Below are 16,206 nucleotides of genomic sequence, written 5' to 3' on the forward strand. Positions count from 1 at the left end.
AAGTTTTAAAAAGTGCCACATTTTAACTTGTGACTCGTGGTCTTTTCTCTGACGATCCTCCAGGGATTTCTCTTGGCATGAAAGAAACGTGTCTCTGAAACATGTCCTGCAACACGTGGAGGCTTCGCAGAATATTGCCCAGTATGCCATGCTCGGGATGAGGAAATGGACAAGTAGGACCAAAGGTGTAGACGTGGCGGACCCGTTCTCCCGCTGCCACCTCCATGACTTCATTCTCCTCAATGTGGACCTGACGCGGGACGTTCAGTACAACCAGAACAGGTAGATGGGCTGCCAACCTACTGTTACACGGACCCTCAAAATTCTTTGTATCCGAGTCATATTGCTTAAGTCTCTGCGGGAGAGAAAGCATTAAATTTTATGTGCCTCCTGCCTCCATTTTATTCAGCTGGAGGCCACCATTATTATGTAGTTATCCTGCACCCATAGCAACAGCCGCCCTCCATCCTAGGAGTTACTACGGCTCCTCCGGCCGAGGCACTGAAGGTTATAGCAGCCGCCAAGTGTCCTGGTCTTATCCCAGGTGCCTGTGAGAGCGGCAGCCATCCTTTGTCTTCTCAGCTCAGATGTCTACAAAGGTGGCACCCACTGAGAGCGGCCGGAGGATGCCAGCGAGCGATGAACAAGTGATGCACACTTTTTTTTTTTTACCTGACAACTGTAGTTTCCTGCCTTTATACTTGATCCTAATTGTCAGAATACAAATAAAGGGGTTGACCTGTGAACACAAGGTGTCACCTACCCTTAGGATATGTGGTAACTTGCCGATCGACCACTGGGACCTGCAATAATTGGCAGAACGGGGCACTTTGACCCGAATTAAAATGGAGCATTTGCAATTGCAGCTCCATTCAATCCCTACCGGGTTGCCGTCAGCACCATAGAGAGCAGATGGAGAAGCGATTGGGCATCTGACCTCCCGCACCATTTTGTAACAGGGATTAAAGATCCCCCTTTTGCCGATGGGTGCGGGGCTGCCATTGATCAGTAAGTTATCACCTATCCATAGGACCTGACTTGTTTTTCACCGGACTATCTCTTTAAAATTACGGTTTTATGACGAAATTCTGTTAAAAGCCCTCTGGAAAGTTGCTTCTTGAAATCATCATCATCATCAGTCAACCACCATGGGAGCATTAGGATGCCATTTTGTTTGTCATGTCTTTGTATACAGCATTTTTGTGGTATAAATTATGATATACGGTATTTGTTATCCACGCTTGGCCACGCTAAGCTCCGCACCCTTTTTGAAATTGTGAGGAGTCGGCATAAAAACACAAAGTCGTAATATTTTTGTGCAACAATGGGTTATGTAAAAATTTTAGTTTTACAGCAAATTTCTGGTGTAAACTGTTTGCTGAATTGCCCCAACGAATGCAGATTTATCATTAGTATCTAATAGAGATGGAAGAATCGATTCTGGGGACCCCGGTCCTACAGCCAGGTCAGCATTCCTTGACCGCTGGATGGGAGCTCTGTGAATTACCTGATGTCAACATCTGCCCTCCTTTCGATTAGCCGGCCTAGCGTGATGTCATCCTTGTGACGCACACACAACGTCGTGCCGGAATGGCTAATCAATAGAAGAGCAGCGGATGACGTCAGGTAAGCGGTGATTCCTAGAGCTACCATTCAGCGGGCAGGGAATATCGACCTGGCTGCTGGATCGAGATCCCACGAATCACTTCTCCCATTATTACTATCAAATTCTCAGACAGCGCACACTTAGGCTGGACAGTTCTAAAATGCGCCACTATTTGTCTTAATCTGGCATATTTTAAGACTTAAACATAAACTCATGGGCCATGCACACAGCGAACGTCTTTATGACAGTGTTCACACCACCAAAAGACTAAAACACAGAAAAACACAGTAAAACAAACGTATAAAAATACTCTTGTACAAAAGACTGTCTGGTCTAAATTTACACCACTTGTTTATTGGCATATTTTGGGCCAGAAATTTGCATCCCAATTTTGGCGCATTTTTTCCCGCATGGTTCAGCACAATAGGCCGCGACCCTTTTTTTTTCTAACTATAAACAACCTGTTATCAGCGTCATCTTACTGTCTTGAAGAATCACGTTGCCAGGTCGTTTTCACCACACAATGAATGCTGGAAAAATAAAAATAATCGCGGAATTGCATTACATTTTTCGGCATTTCTCCGCTCTTGGGATTTTTTTTCCCATTTCTTAGTACATTGTATGGTAAAATGAATGGTGTCAAGCAAAACTAAAATTAATTCTGGAAAGAAATAAACAAAAATTAGAAAGAAGTAATGACACTTGAAAACATGAATGCGCAAAATCAAGAAAACTGACCAGACAAGAATAGGTTAAATTGATTATTTTCCTATTATAGGGCCCGGGCTTCCTGTGACGCCTTACTGTAATATCTTACTGCATATCCCGGGTGTCTCAGTATTCATGAACGTTCAGCCTTTTGCACCAGACGGCTGTGATTTGCGAGGTCTTCTATCCTTGTCGTCTAGACCGTGGCAGCGTTTGGCTTCCTCATGATTGATGTACATGTCCTTGTGTTTGCCATGTCAGGTTCACGTGCGATGATGTTGACTTTAATCTACGAGTGAACAGCTCCGGGCTGCTCGCCTGCCGCTTTAATCGCTTTAATGTCATGAAGAAGCAGATTGCAGTTGGAGGACAGCGCTCTATGCATATCAAACCAAAGGTAACGGCAATCACAGCTCCGCCACCCGCAACCGGGAACTCCGAAAGACTTTTTTGTCATCCCGCAATATAAGAGGCTAGCACCTAATGTAAAGGTGGCAGCAAGTTAAAGGGGCAGGATGAAGTTAGAATAAAAGACCGGGTGGTGTTTGGTTTTCGTTCACTTGGATAAGATCTGAGTTTCAGATGTAGCCATGCTGAATATTCAGGTTGGCATCAGACGCCAAATATTGATCCATTGTTCAGGCGGCTTATGATCTGAAGACGCTCTATAATTTACAATAAAAGGCAACGGGAAGGCTCAAAAAAAGCCAACGAGCAAAAACAACAAAACAGTGCAAAAAAAGACACGTCATTGCTACGTGCACACCACGTCTTTTAAAATCGGGAGAACCTGTCGAGTTTTTGAAGCAGAAAAAACTTCACGGAACACTGGAATTTTTATTCCTGGAGCATCTTTTATGTCGTTTATTTGTTTTTTTCCGAGAGCTTTTTTCTGACAGTTTTTCTGCCGGTGTTCTTTTGGAGAGTTTTCTATAGTTTTTGTGACGTCTTTTTACCGTCCTTTTCTTGTCGTTATTTTCACTCCATTGAATAAAGAAGAAACTTCTAATATATTTTTTTTAAGTAAAAATGGTGGGAAAAACAGTCCAAAAACATCCAGGTGTCTTCTGAGCTTTACCTATTGACTTATATTGTAAAGTACAGAGCGTCTTCTGAGTGGTAAATGCCAAAGAATGGACATGACACTTCTTCACGCTTGGCGTTTTTAGAAACCTGACGTGGTGAAAGGACATTCAATGGTCTGAACATGTGCACGGCAAATCGTTTTTACCTAAAAAATGCAAATGTTCGTTCTTTTGAGTGTTTTCTGACAGCTTTTCCGCGCGGTCTCCGCCTGAAGAAGACATGGTGGTGAGCACATAGCACATGGAGTTCCATTTTCTACAGAAGTGAAGGTCCCAGAATTGGACCTCCTGTCATATCCAAATATCGCTTTAAGTTTAAATGGGATCCAAGTGGTTCAATTTAATATTGTGACCCTTGTATTAGATTAGATTAGATTAGATTAGATAAACTTTATTGATCCCGGAGGAAATTACAGTATTACAGCAGCAGAACAAAGATCAAGAATATTACAAGAACAATACACACTTTACAAAATAAGTCTATATGGACAGCAGATGCGGATAGACTGGTACTTGTAACTCACCAATTCCCCCCCATACACTTTGAACTTCATTTAGTCTTGGGATGCTTTACACTTATACATTTGTTAAACATCCCCACAGCTGTCGGAACAAACGATTTTCTATATCTTTCCTTTTTACACATTAGTTGGAGTAGACGCTTGCTGAATGTGCTCTTTTGCTTCGCAAACAGTTCATAGAGCGGGTGTGTATTGTTGCTCATTATAGCCTTGCATTTCTTAGTAATTCTATCCTCTAATACCTCCTCGAAAGTCCTGAGTTGTAGACCCACCGCCGCACTAGCCTTCTTGATAAGTTTATTCAGCTTATTCGCGTCAGCTGTGCGCACACTACTACCCCAGCATATAATTGCATCAAAGATTGCACTCGCCACAATGGATTGGTAGAACATTTCAAGCATTTTGCTACACACATTAAACGACCTTAACTTCCTTAGGAAGTAAAGTCTACTCATCCCTTTCTTGCAAACCTTCTCCATATGGCACCTCCAATCAAGCTTGCTGTCCAGGTGAACCCCCAAATATTTGAAATTCTCCACCATCTCCACATCCTGACCATCAATAGTGATAGGTAAGCAATCCTTCATGCACCTTCCATAACTCAACACCAGCTCCCTGGTTTTCTTTACGTTGAGTTCTAAATGGTTAGCCTGGCACCAGTCAACAAAGTCCAAAACCACCCTTCTGTATTCCTCCTCCCCCCGGTCTCTCTCAATACCTCCGACTATCACTGAGTCATCAGAGTACTTCTGAAGGTGACAAAGGTCTGATTTATACTGAAAATCAGCTGTGTATAACGTAAAAAGGAATGGCGACAGCACCGTTCCCTGAGGGGCTCCAACACTACTCCGCACACTATCCGATACGGCCGCCCCCAACCTCACAAACTGTGGCCTGTCCGACAGATAATCAATGATCCAATTCACTAGTCCCTCATCAACCGCCATTTCAACCAGCTTTTTACGTAATAATAGTGGCTGTAAGGTGTTGAATGCACTGGAGAAATCGAAGAACATGGCACGCACAGTGGTTCTATCATTGTCCAAAAAGGAATGTACTGTTTGTAGTAGATACGCTACAGCATCGTCCACCCCCAGACTCTGCCGATACGCAAACTGAAGGGGGTCCGTAAAAGCAGACACCCTCGGACACAAGTAGGCAAGTACAATTCTCTCCAAGGACTTCATCACATGCGATGTTAAGGCCACCGGTCTATAGTCATTATGGGAGCTCGGGAAGGTAGTCTTGGGAACCGGCACCAGGCAAGAAGTCTTCCATAGAACTGGTATTAAATAAAAAAAAACAACTTGGAACCCCGATCTAGGTCATATTAGATTAATTTACATGTGGCCATGGACATGTACAGGCGGAGGGTTTGCTCCCTCGGTGTTTATCTCTATCGACTCATCTGAGCTTTGCACTCCTGTGTTCTCCATGAAAGAGCTGCTCCCACACTCCTCTGGGGACGGCGTTCTCGTTGGGGAAACAAATAATTGGACATTGAAACTCAACGGGCCGGATGCTTCTCTTCCCTAAAGTCATTTGTCAGGAGATGTTCGGGAGGGTCTTTCACTTTAGTCTGTCAGCCTTTCCTGGTACGGCCAACTTTGTGTATGTGGGCTTGTAGATTCATGCTGTGAGAGGGAGGACTCGGACTTCATATCTCAGCTTATAAGCAGAGGAAGTAGAAGGGGGAGACATCGGCTTGCTTTAGACCACCCATAAAATCAGTGACAGTCCACCCATCGAAATCTAGAATATAATAATGTGGAGTTAAACAAAAATCTAGCTATGCAGATCTTTTCTAGCTGTATTAAAGGAAATCAGTCAACAAGTTTTTGCTATGTAATTTGAGAGCAGCATGATGTAGTGACAGAGACCCTGATTCTAGTGATGTGTCACTTGCTGGTCTTTATGCTGTCATTTTAATACAATCCCTGTTTTCTCTGCTGTAGATCTAGCAGAGTTCTGAACGCTGAGCTCTGTATAACCCCCGCCCACACCACTATGACAGCTTTCTATGTACACTGTATATTGACAGAAAGCTGCCAATCGGGGTGAGGGCGGGGTTACACAGAGCAGTTGACTAGGAGACACAAGACACCTAGTCCTGTAGTGATAATCTCCTGCTGATAAAACACTGATTGTATTGAAATAGAAAGATACGGCCTGCTAATTTTCAGTGGTCGATTCCTTTTGTTCTGTGGTGAGATAATCTGCTACCAGATGATTTTGGCAGTGTCTCTAATGTAGAAAACAGGAACACTCATGTATAGGACGGAGACAGGAGAGAATGAGAGAATTAAAGATAAGGAGATGGCGCTGTTATTGGAGGGACTAAACTACGTAGGAAGTGTGAAGTAGTATTAATTTTACACTCAACACTATTTTTACCTGTCGTGTCACTTTTTGGGATGACTGCTGCAGCTTTGTCCTGTTCCAGTTAATGGATTTAACTGGTAGTAGAATGGTTTAAAGATGGTTCAGGATCCAGTGAGTGTGCTGTTTTTTGGGAGGTAAATTCTACTAATCAATACAAAGAGTTGAAGTAGTCAAGTTCTTTATTCATGAGCATACAATGATTGACAAACCAGTTTTTGACTTCGGACTTTAGCCTTCATCAGATGTTTCAGGAGAGAGACCTGTCGGCTAAACGATTCTTCAGCTGACAGCTATCGATTGTGAATGTGGGCTTTTCGCTGCAGTTTTGATAGAAACACTGTTTTATCTACTGTAGATCTACCAGTTCTCTGAGTGCTGAGCTCTGTATGACCGCGCCCACATCACTGATTGGCAGCTTTCTGCCTAGGCACAGTTTACATAGTAAGCAGCCAATCGGTGGTGTGGGCGTTGTTGGACTACCTGGCAGCAGGTTTACTAGTCCTCTAGTGATAATGTCCTGCTGATAAAACAGTTTTATCAAAACTACAACCCAATAAGTGACACATTGCTAGAATCAGGGTCTCTCTCTGCCTCTACATTATGCTGCTCTCAGACTAATTGGCAAAAACCTACTGGCAGATTCACTTTAAAGCTATGTTCACATCACATTTTTCCTCTATATGTACTATGTACACCAGGAAACTCCAAACTTACTTGCAAAACTCTCTTATTCGGCAGAAGGTGGAAGAGTTTTGGCCCTTACACCCTGGTATCCTACCACGTCCTATAAAAAGCTTACATGTAAGGCGTATAATTTTTTTTATATGGAAGTCTAATGGTGACAGATTGCAGGTTGTGATATCTGTTTTACATGACCTTTTCAGTAGTTTTCGCGACATATCCCATTAAATGGCTTCCAATATAGGGTGACATTAGACAGCGGCATCCATCACCCATAGGCCATAATTACATCAGTGCGCTGGATGCTTCAGGAACAGTTGCACAATATATCTATTATACAGTCTGATATTAGTTTATGGGTGCTGGCTGCCCTCACCGCTTCTGCTGGGAGGCCAATAACCCAATGGGAAAATAACCTTAAACACATCTCTAGCTCTCTAATTGTATTTTTCAGTATAATTTTTTTTTTCCGGATAAAATGTCGTTATTTTAGCACAGGAGCTTGTCGTGGCTCGGCTATTACTTGTTTGCACTACTTTTTGAAAGAATTACTCTTTTTTTTTTTTTTTAAAGAAATGCACAGTTTTCTCTCCGCTCTGCAATCGACATGCAAAAAATAGCAATGTAATGTGCAATTTTACAGTAATTTCCTGATTTATTTTGATTTAATGAGATATCTGGATTTGTCCTCCAGGTCCTGGATTCATCGCTGTCTGTTTCCTCGGCTCACTACATCTGCGCTCCTGACAGCAAACACACCATCCTGGCCGCCCCCGCTCAGCTGCTGCTGGAGAAATTCCTCCATTTCCACAGTCACCGGTTCTTTCCTCTGTCTGTGAATGATCGTGGCCACCCGGTGCTTGTAGTAGATTGTTACCTGAACCTCGGACCCCAGGTACATAGAGCACAGTCCAAAAATGATTGAAGGCCCTAATTAAAAAACAGGCATTTCATCTGGGGAACTTTTGTTTTTTTTTTTTCAGTTTGAAATTAAAAAATTCAATCTGTCAATCTGGAAACTTACCAACTTTTCAGTAGGGGCAATAGGGATGTTTAACCCCATCTGAAAATGTCCTCCTACCCTCCCAGTAACGCCCCCGGCCCAGCCCAGAACATGCCATTTGGGGCCGGGTTTACCTAAACCCTGCTCCTTAAGGTCCTGTACTCCTCAAATTTGCCTGGATTGTTTCTGAAAATTCAGGATTGTCCTGTCAAATTTTTGGAATTGACAGGTATTGATCTAATTTTCCCCCCCCCCCAATACAGTTTCAGTTCCGGACATAAGTTTTGACTGGTACTGCAACTCTGCACCATTACAATGAAAAACACTAAGTTGTTTTTTTAACCCCATTTGGTTTTTACCTTGAAAAAGCCACCAGTCCAGCACCGAAGCGCGTTAGTGTAATAAAAGTCTTAATCTTTTTTTTAAATTCTTTATTTTCAGGTTTAAACCACACCACAAGACAGAACACCATTTTACAAATACAGATGGTTAATTATTGCTTAGACGTCGGTCCAAGGTGATAAAAAAAAAAGGGGGGAAAATAAAGGGGGGGAGGGAAAAGTGGGTGGGAAAAAGGAAGAAGAAGAAGGGAAGGGAAAAGAGGGATACATAATAACAAACAATAACAATAACATCAACACAAAGCAGTCGTCGGCATCGACACTAGCAATAAATGAGTGTGTTATGAAAATAGAGTAGGTGAACAGTTCTATAAGTAACCTTGGAACCAGTTACCCCAAAATAAAGGCCATCAGGTCTAAGTAAGACTCATGTATTATCCGATCTCTCACCTCGAGGATTATCCCCCAGATATCTAGTCCATGGGGCCCAGGTCGACACATAAGATTTGTGATTGAAGATCTCCCAGCTAGACAGCTCCCCCAGACGAGAAATTTGATTTATCTTAACATGCCACTCCTCCAATGTGGGGGGAGCGACATCTTTCCAATGTACAGCTATCAGTTGTTTTGCAGCACTTAGCATCAATGGGAGTAGGCCATGTTTTTTTGGTAAGAAATCCTTTGATGGGCACGAAAGAAGAACCTCCGTAGCCCTGAGATTAGTCTTTATTAATTGCAATTTCTTGAGAACTAGCTCGACACCGTCCCAAAAATGTCTCAATTTGGGACAATCCCAGAATATGTGTGTATGATGTCCTCCAGAGTTGAGGCATCTCCAACAAGCATCATTATCAGCAAGACCCCTCTGAAAGAGCTTCGCGGGAGTCCAATGCCACCTGGTCAATATTTTATAAGAATTTTCTTGCAAAAGAACACACCTGGAGAATCCCCGTGCACTAGATAGCATTCTAGATACTTGTTTCTCTGTGAACGTAGTATTAAGTTCCAATTCCCAGGAGTAAATAAATGAGGGCTTAAAATGTACTCCCGGAGAGATCAGATGTGAGTAAATACGAGACAAGATTTTTAGCCGTGGAAGCGGGAGTTTGATCATGATAAAAGTCTTAATCTTATACCATCGAGGATTCCTGCAGCGCAGCCCAGGCACCATGATCTCTTCACTGTAGTGATGTGCAATACCAGACGCAGTCGTGTACAAGTATGGAACTGATTCTAGAAGTAAAAACGGAACCCATTTTCTGATATCATTAAACCACTCATTAAAGGGATTTTTAGTGGAAAAAAATAATACAAAATGAAATAAATTATATATATATATATGATAAAGCTCAATGAGGGTGTGTATGTATATATGTATGTATGTCCGGGATTGGCATCTGCACTGTCGCAGCTACAGCCACAAAATTTGGCACAGTCACACGTCTGGACCCCGAGAGCGTCATAGGCTATGTTGTGAGGCGAAATTTTAACCCCGCGTGTTCCAATTCACCAAACAATTTTGCCCCTATCTATATAATGGGGAAAAAGTGAAAGGAAAAGTGTTGGAGGCAAATTGACAGCTGCCAGATGTGAACAAGGGGGACATAAAGAATGAGAGCGATGGCGCCAAAGAGTATATACCATACAGTTGCTAAGGTGAGGCCCTGACATGGGATACTCACCACACACGGGGATATGAACACACACACAAAATGCGCCACACACTACCACGTGCTTCAGCACATATACCACCCTCAGCACACATTTCACCACACATACACCAACCTCGCCACATAAAAGTCGAAACACAAAAGTCGCCACTCAAAACTCGCCACGCTGTCCCAGAGCTGTTTAAAAGATGAAAAATGAGCTGTGATTGGTTGCTATCAGCTACAGTTTTCTTTGTAGACAGTTGTGGTAACTGAGGCCTATTATTCTTATCATTTCTATGGTGTTATCGTCCTTCTGTAAAGCTGGAAATAACAATTTATTACCGTGCCAACACAGACCACCCTCTGACACAGACTGCAGGGGGAGCCCAGTATCACACAGGATAGGATTAGATACACGGCTCAGCAGTCAGTATCACACAGGATAGGATTAGATACGCAGCTCAGCAGTCAGTATCACACAGGATAGGATTAGATACATGGCTCAGCAGTCAGTATCACACAGGATAGAATTAGATACACGACTCAGCAGCAGTATCACACAGGATAGGATTAGATACATGACTCAGCAGACAGTATCACACAGAATATGATTAGATACACTGCTCAGCAGTCAGTGTCACACAGGTTTAGATACACGACTCAGCAGCAGTATCACACAGGATAGGATTAGATACATGACTCAGCAGACAGTATCACACAGAATAGGATTAGATACACTGCTCAGCAGTCAGTATCACACAGGATAGGATTAGATACACGACTCAGCAGACAGTATCACACAGAATAGGATTAGATACACTGCTCAGCAGTCAGTATCACACAGGATAGGATTAGATACACGACTCAGCAGACAGTATCACACAGGATAGGATTAGATGCATGACTCAGCAGACAGTATCACACAGAATAGGATTAGATACACTGCTCAGCAGTCAGTGTCACACAGGATAGGATTAGATGCACGGTTTTTATGTGCAATATAATCATTATAATTTGTTATAACTAATCACAGTTGGTTACTATGCCCAGGCAACGCCGGGCTCTTCAGCTAGTCTTATATAAAATAAATAAATAAAGAACAAAAATAGTTTGAATCTAGAAAAGATCTGATACTTAGCTGCATGGATCCTTTGAGCTACTGTATATTGGAGAGGCACACTTCATTCTCGTATTGTTCGTATAGACATTACTGTAAAGCTGTATATGTGTGTGTATTGCTTTATGGCAGCTGCAAAGAACAGAGACGTGTCAAGGGACCAGAGGCCACAGAGGCAGGTAATCTGGATATATACCCTAAGCCTATGTGCACACAACGCAAACGCTCCCCATAAAATGAGCATAAAGCACGGCAATGTCAATCGCTGTGTACATGTTCCGTTTTATGTCACCTCTCTTAACCTTTTCAGCAGTTAAAAGAAGTGACATTCTCATTCTTCATGCGGCTTCTGAGCACCCGGAAGTCGCCCACTCTCTATACTTCACAGTATAGAGTGGAAAATATCACAAGAATGGTGGGAAAACTGGTGACGTCTTCCTGAAGAGTCCTTGCCTGAGAGAACTCTGCGCCTGCAGCGGCGTCTAAAAAACGATTTGAGCACATAGTGTTAAGCTACAGTTACACCGAAAGATAATTGGGAGTGAGCGTTCTTAAATGCTCTTGTACATTGGATGACATGATCTTTAGCAATGCATACGATCATCATTCTCGGCGGTGCGTAGACAGGACCCTCACTGCCGAGAACCCTCTCTGCTGTTGCATCATGGCGCCAGTCGGTCTGTGTAAACTATTCCTTAAATGTGTGTTTAGTTTTACCTGTTTGACTCCTTAAAACCTTCAGGACTACAATTGCGGTGTCATCTATTATTTCAATCCCCTGCCTTCTAACATTTTTGTGATGACTCTGCTGATCTTGTCCCAGTCTATAGAGCAAAGTTGAAAAATGAGATGCAGTAAATCGATGAATGATGGGAGCTTGCTTGCTTTCAAAACTCCAATATTTCCTAATTTGTTATATGAATAGACACGAAAAAAATACAATAAATTGTTGTTTGTAAAACCGTACTCGGTGAACACAATCTTTCCTTTTTTTCAGATTTCGGTTTGTTATGTCAGCTCGCGGCCGCACTCCACTAACATTAGCTGCCCAGACCTGATGTTCAGCGGGCTCCTGCTGCACCTGTGCGACTCTTTTGTTGTGGCCAGTTTCTTGAAGAAGTTTCAGTTCCTTAAAGGTAAATCAGGTGTGGAGACCGCACAATCCACGCTGCTGTAAGCCCTCAGAGAATAAGTCTCTTGATGCAGATTAGGCATAAAACATCACAAGCCGCCATCATAATTATTCTATGCTTCTTCATTAAGGAGCGCTCAGGCGCTGGCATTAAGCGCTGTACCCCAGAGAAACCATGTAATTACTTTTTCTAGAGCAATGAAAGATATTAAACACCTAGACGGTCTGTCCGGTGGGTTTAATTAGGGTAAGGCTCCTCTTTGACATTAACATTAGTAATTCCAGGTCACGGTTTGAAAAGGTTTGAAAAGAAGACTGGAATTTAAAAAAAATGTGTCCGGTTAGGTTGTTCAACGGGTTCTCAAGAGACTCATTTAGAGGGGTGGTATTTTATTATTTAACTCTTCCATCAAAGAGAGAAGGTTGATAGTTAAAATTAAGATGGACCCCTAATTATGGTGCTAGAATTTGCCACCCACTCTGGTGAGCGCTCCTATGTTCTTATGTTCTCTATGAGAGAGCTGTTACCAAACTGTCCGAGAACAAAAGGGTTGTCAGTCCGAAAACGGGCCTGCGAGATCCTTAACTCTTCTGTCGGGTGGCCCCTATATATTAGATTGTCAACCAAACCTTTTGATATTGTCGGGTTTGGCTGACATTAGTCTAATGTGTATGGAAGCCTTTAGCCCTCCACAGATCTTTTATCCCGAAGTCATCGGGTCTCGGAAAAATCCTTTAATATGTCTTCTTCTTTTCAGCAGATTTGTGTCTCTTCTATAACTAGATTCCATTGGAGTCGCACATTTTCACCGATTCCTTTATTACTTAGATGCCACGCTGTGTGTCGTGTGCCAGGACCGCAATGCCCTCCGCCAGACGGTAGTGCGACTAGAGCTGGAGGACGAGTGGCAATTCCGTCTGCGGGATGAGTTCCAAACAGCCAACGCCAAGGAAGACAAACCCTTGTTCATCTTAACCGGCCGCCATGTTTAATAAACTATGGCCTAAATTACCCAAAGGTACAATTGGCTGCAGCCCCTACGTTGATCACCTCCAGGTACATTTGGCCGCAGCCCCTACGTTGATCACCTCCAGGTACATTTGGCCGCAGCCCCTACGTTGATTACCTCCAGGTACATTTGGCCGCAGCCCCTACGTTGATTACCTCCAGGTACATTTGGCCACAGCCCCTATGTTGATTACCTCCAGGTACATTTGGCCTCAGCCCCTACGTTGATTACCTAGCCCCTACGTTGATTACCTCCAGGTACATTTGGCCGCAGCCCCTATGTTGATTACCTCCAGGTACATTTGGCTGCAGCCCCTAAGTTGATCACCTCCAGGTACATTTAGCCGTAGCCCCTACGTTGATTACCTCCAAGTACATTTGGCCGTAGCCCCTACGTTGATCACCTCCAGGTACATTTGGCCGCAGCCCCTTCGTTGATTACCTCCAGGTACATTTGGCCGCAGCCCCTACGTTGATTACCTCCAGGTACATTTGGCCGCAGCCGCTACGTTGGTCACCTCCAGGTATATTTGGCTGCAGCCCCTACGTTGATTACCTCCAGGTACATTTGGCCGCAGCCCCTACGTTGATCACCTTCAGGTACATTTGGCCACAGTCCCTACGTTGATTACCTAGCCCCTATGTTGATTACCTCCAGGTACATTTGGCTGCAGCCCCTACGTTGATCACCTCCAGGTACATTTGGATGCAGCCCCTACGTTGATTACCTCCAAGTACATTTGGCCGTAGCCCCTACGTTGATCACCTCCAGGTACATTTGGCCGCAGCCCCTACGTTGATTACCTCCAAGCTCATTTGGCCGTAGCTCCTACGTTGATCACCTCCAGGTACATTTGGCCGTAGCCCCTACGTTGATCACCTCCAGGTACATTTGGCCGCAGCCCCTACGTTGATTATCTCCAAGTACACTTGGCCGCAGCCCCTACGTTGATTACCTCCAGGTACATTTGGCTGCAGCCCCTACGTTGATCACCTCCAAGTACACTTGGCCGCAGCCCCTACGTTGATTACCTCCAGGTACATTTGGCTGCAGCCCCTACGTTGATTACCACCAAGTACATTTGGCCATAGCCCCTACTTTGATTACCAAGTACATTTGGCCACAGCCCCTATGTTGATTACCTCCAAGTACATTTGGCAGTAGCCCCTACGTTGATTACCTTCAGGTACATTTGGCTGCAGCCCCTACGTTGATTACCTCCAAGCTCATTTGGCCGTAGTCCCTACGTTGATCACCTCCAGGTACATTTGGCCGCAGCCCCTACGTTGAGCACCTCCAGGTACATTTGGCCGCAGCCCCTACGTTGATTACCTCCAGGTACATTCCCCTATGTTGACTCTTTGTACAGAACCGGACTATTGGATGTTTTGCACTGGAGTTACGATGTTGGAGCGGACACACAGCACTACCTGACATGGTGACAAGGAGAAACACATCAGATACATTCCTAGACTTATTTATATGTAATATGTCTTTGTATATATTTTAGGTAGTGAATAGGCAGAAATGTAACGTTATTATTATTAACATTAATATTATTTTTTTTTTTTTTGTCTTTTTTATTATATTTCAATAAGTAGTTAGATTAATATTTTTGCCAGGTTTTGAGCTGTATTAAAGCCAGGTACATTGAGAACAGAATTCACTTTTTGAAAGATATTAGCCCATAATAGATAGATACAGTTGTGGCCAAAAGTATTGACACCCCTGCAATTCTGTCAGATAATACTCAGTTTCTTCCTGAAAATGATTGCAATCACAAATTCTTTGGTATTATTATCTTCATTTAATTTGTCTTAAATGAAAAAACACAAAATAGAATGAAGCAAAAAGCAAAACATTGATCATTTCACACAAAACTCCAAAAATGGGCCAGACAAAAGTATTGGCACCCTCAGCCTAATACTTGGTTGCACAACCTTTAGCCAAAATAACTTAGACCAACCGCTTCCGGTAACCATCAATGAATTTCTTACAATGCTGGAATTTTAGACCATTCTTCTTTGGCAAACTGCTCCAGGTCCCTGATATTTGAAGGAAGCCTTCTCCAAACTGCCATTTTTAGATCTCTCCACAGGTGTTCTATGGGATTCAGGTCTGGACTCATTGCTGGCCACCTTAGAAGTCTCCAGTGCTTTCTCTCAAACCATTTTCTAGTGCTTTTTGAAGTGTGTTTTGGGTCATTGTCCTGCCTGAAGACCCATGACCTCTGAGGGAGACCCAGCTTTCTCACACTGGGCCCTATATTATGCTGCAAAATTTGTTGGTAGTCTTCAGACTTCATAATGCCATGCACACGGTCAAGCAGTCCAGTGCCAGAGGCAGCAAAGCAACCCCAAAACATCAGGGAACCTCCACCATGTTTGACTGTAGGGACCATGTTCTCTTCTTTGAATGCCTCTTTTTTTCTCCTGTAAACTCTATGTTGATGCCTTTGCCCAAAAAGCTCTACTTTTGTCTCATCTGACCAGAGAACATTCATCCAAAACATTTTAGGCTTTTTCAGGTAAGTTTTGGCAAACTCCAGCCTGGCTTTTTTATGTCTCGGGGTAAGAAGTGGGGTCTTCCTGGGTCTCCTACCATACAGTCCTTTTTCATTCAGACGCCGACAGATAGTATGGGTTGACACAGTTGTACCCTCGGACTGCAGGGCAGCTTGAACTTGTTTGGATGTTAGTTGAGGTTCTTTATCCAACATCCGCACAATCTTGCGTTGAAATCTCTTGTCAATTTTTCTTTTCCGTCCACATCTAGGGAGGTTAGCCACAGTGCCATGGGCTTTAAACTTCTTGATGACACTGCGCACGGTAGACACAGGAACATTCAGGTCTTTGGAGATGGACTTGTAGCCTTGAGATTGCTCATGCTTCCTCACAATTTGGTTTCTCAAGTCCTCAGACAGTTCTTTGGTCTTCTTTCTTTTCTCCATGCTCAATGTGGTACACAC

At 43.4% G+C, this 16,206-nt stretch overlaps 1 protein-coding gene across 2 annotated transcripts in view; it reads left to right on the plus strand.

The window, feature by feature from the left end:
- The window catches only part of GREB1 (growth regulating estrogen receptor binding 1), a 172,176-nt gene extending 157,200 nt beyond the window's left edge, over window positions 1-14,976 (plus strand). For both annotated transcript variants that reach the window (XM_073568238.1, XM_073568237.1), the window contains 5 exons: window positions 64-282; window positions 2,576-2,711; window positions 7,678-7,878; window positions 12,094-12,232; window positions 13,058-14,976. In XM_073568238.1, the coding sequence (XP_073424339.1) occupies window positions 64-282; window positions 2,576-2,711; window positions 7,678-7,878; window positions 12,094-12,232; window positions 13,058-13,221 (859 nt within the window). In that variant the 3' untranslated portion in view covers window positions 13,222-14,976. The remainder of the gene's footprint in view (window positions 1-63; window positions 283-2,575; window positions 2,712-7,677; window positions 7,879-12,093; window positions 12,233-13,057) is intronic.
- Window positions 14,977-16,206: the final 1,230 nt, after the last annotated feature.

Source organism: Dendrobates tinctorius, unplaced genomic scaffold (genome assembly GCF_039654945.1).
Source record: "Dendrobates tinctorius isolate UK_male_01 unplaced genomic scaffold, ASM3965494v1 ptg000021l, whole genome shotgun sequence".
Lineage (NCBI taxonomy): Eukaryota > Metazoa > Chordata > Amphibia > Anura > Dendrobatidae > Dendrobates > Dendrobates tinctorius.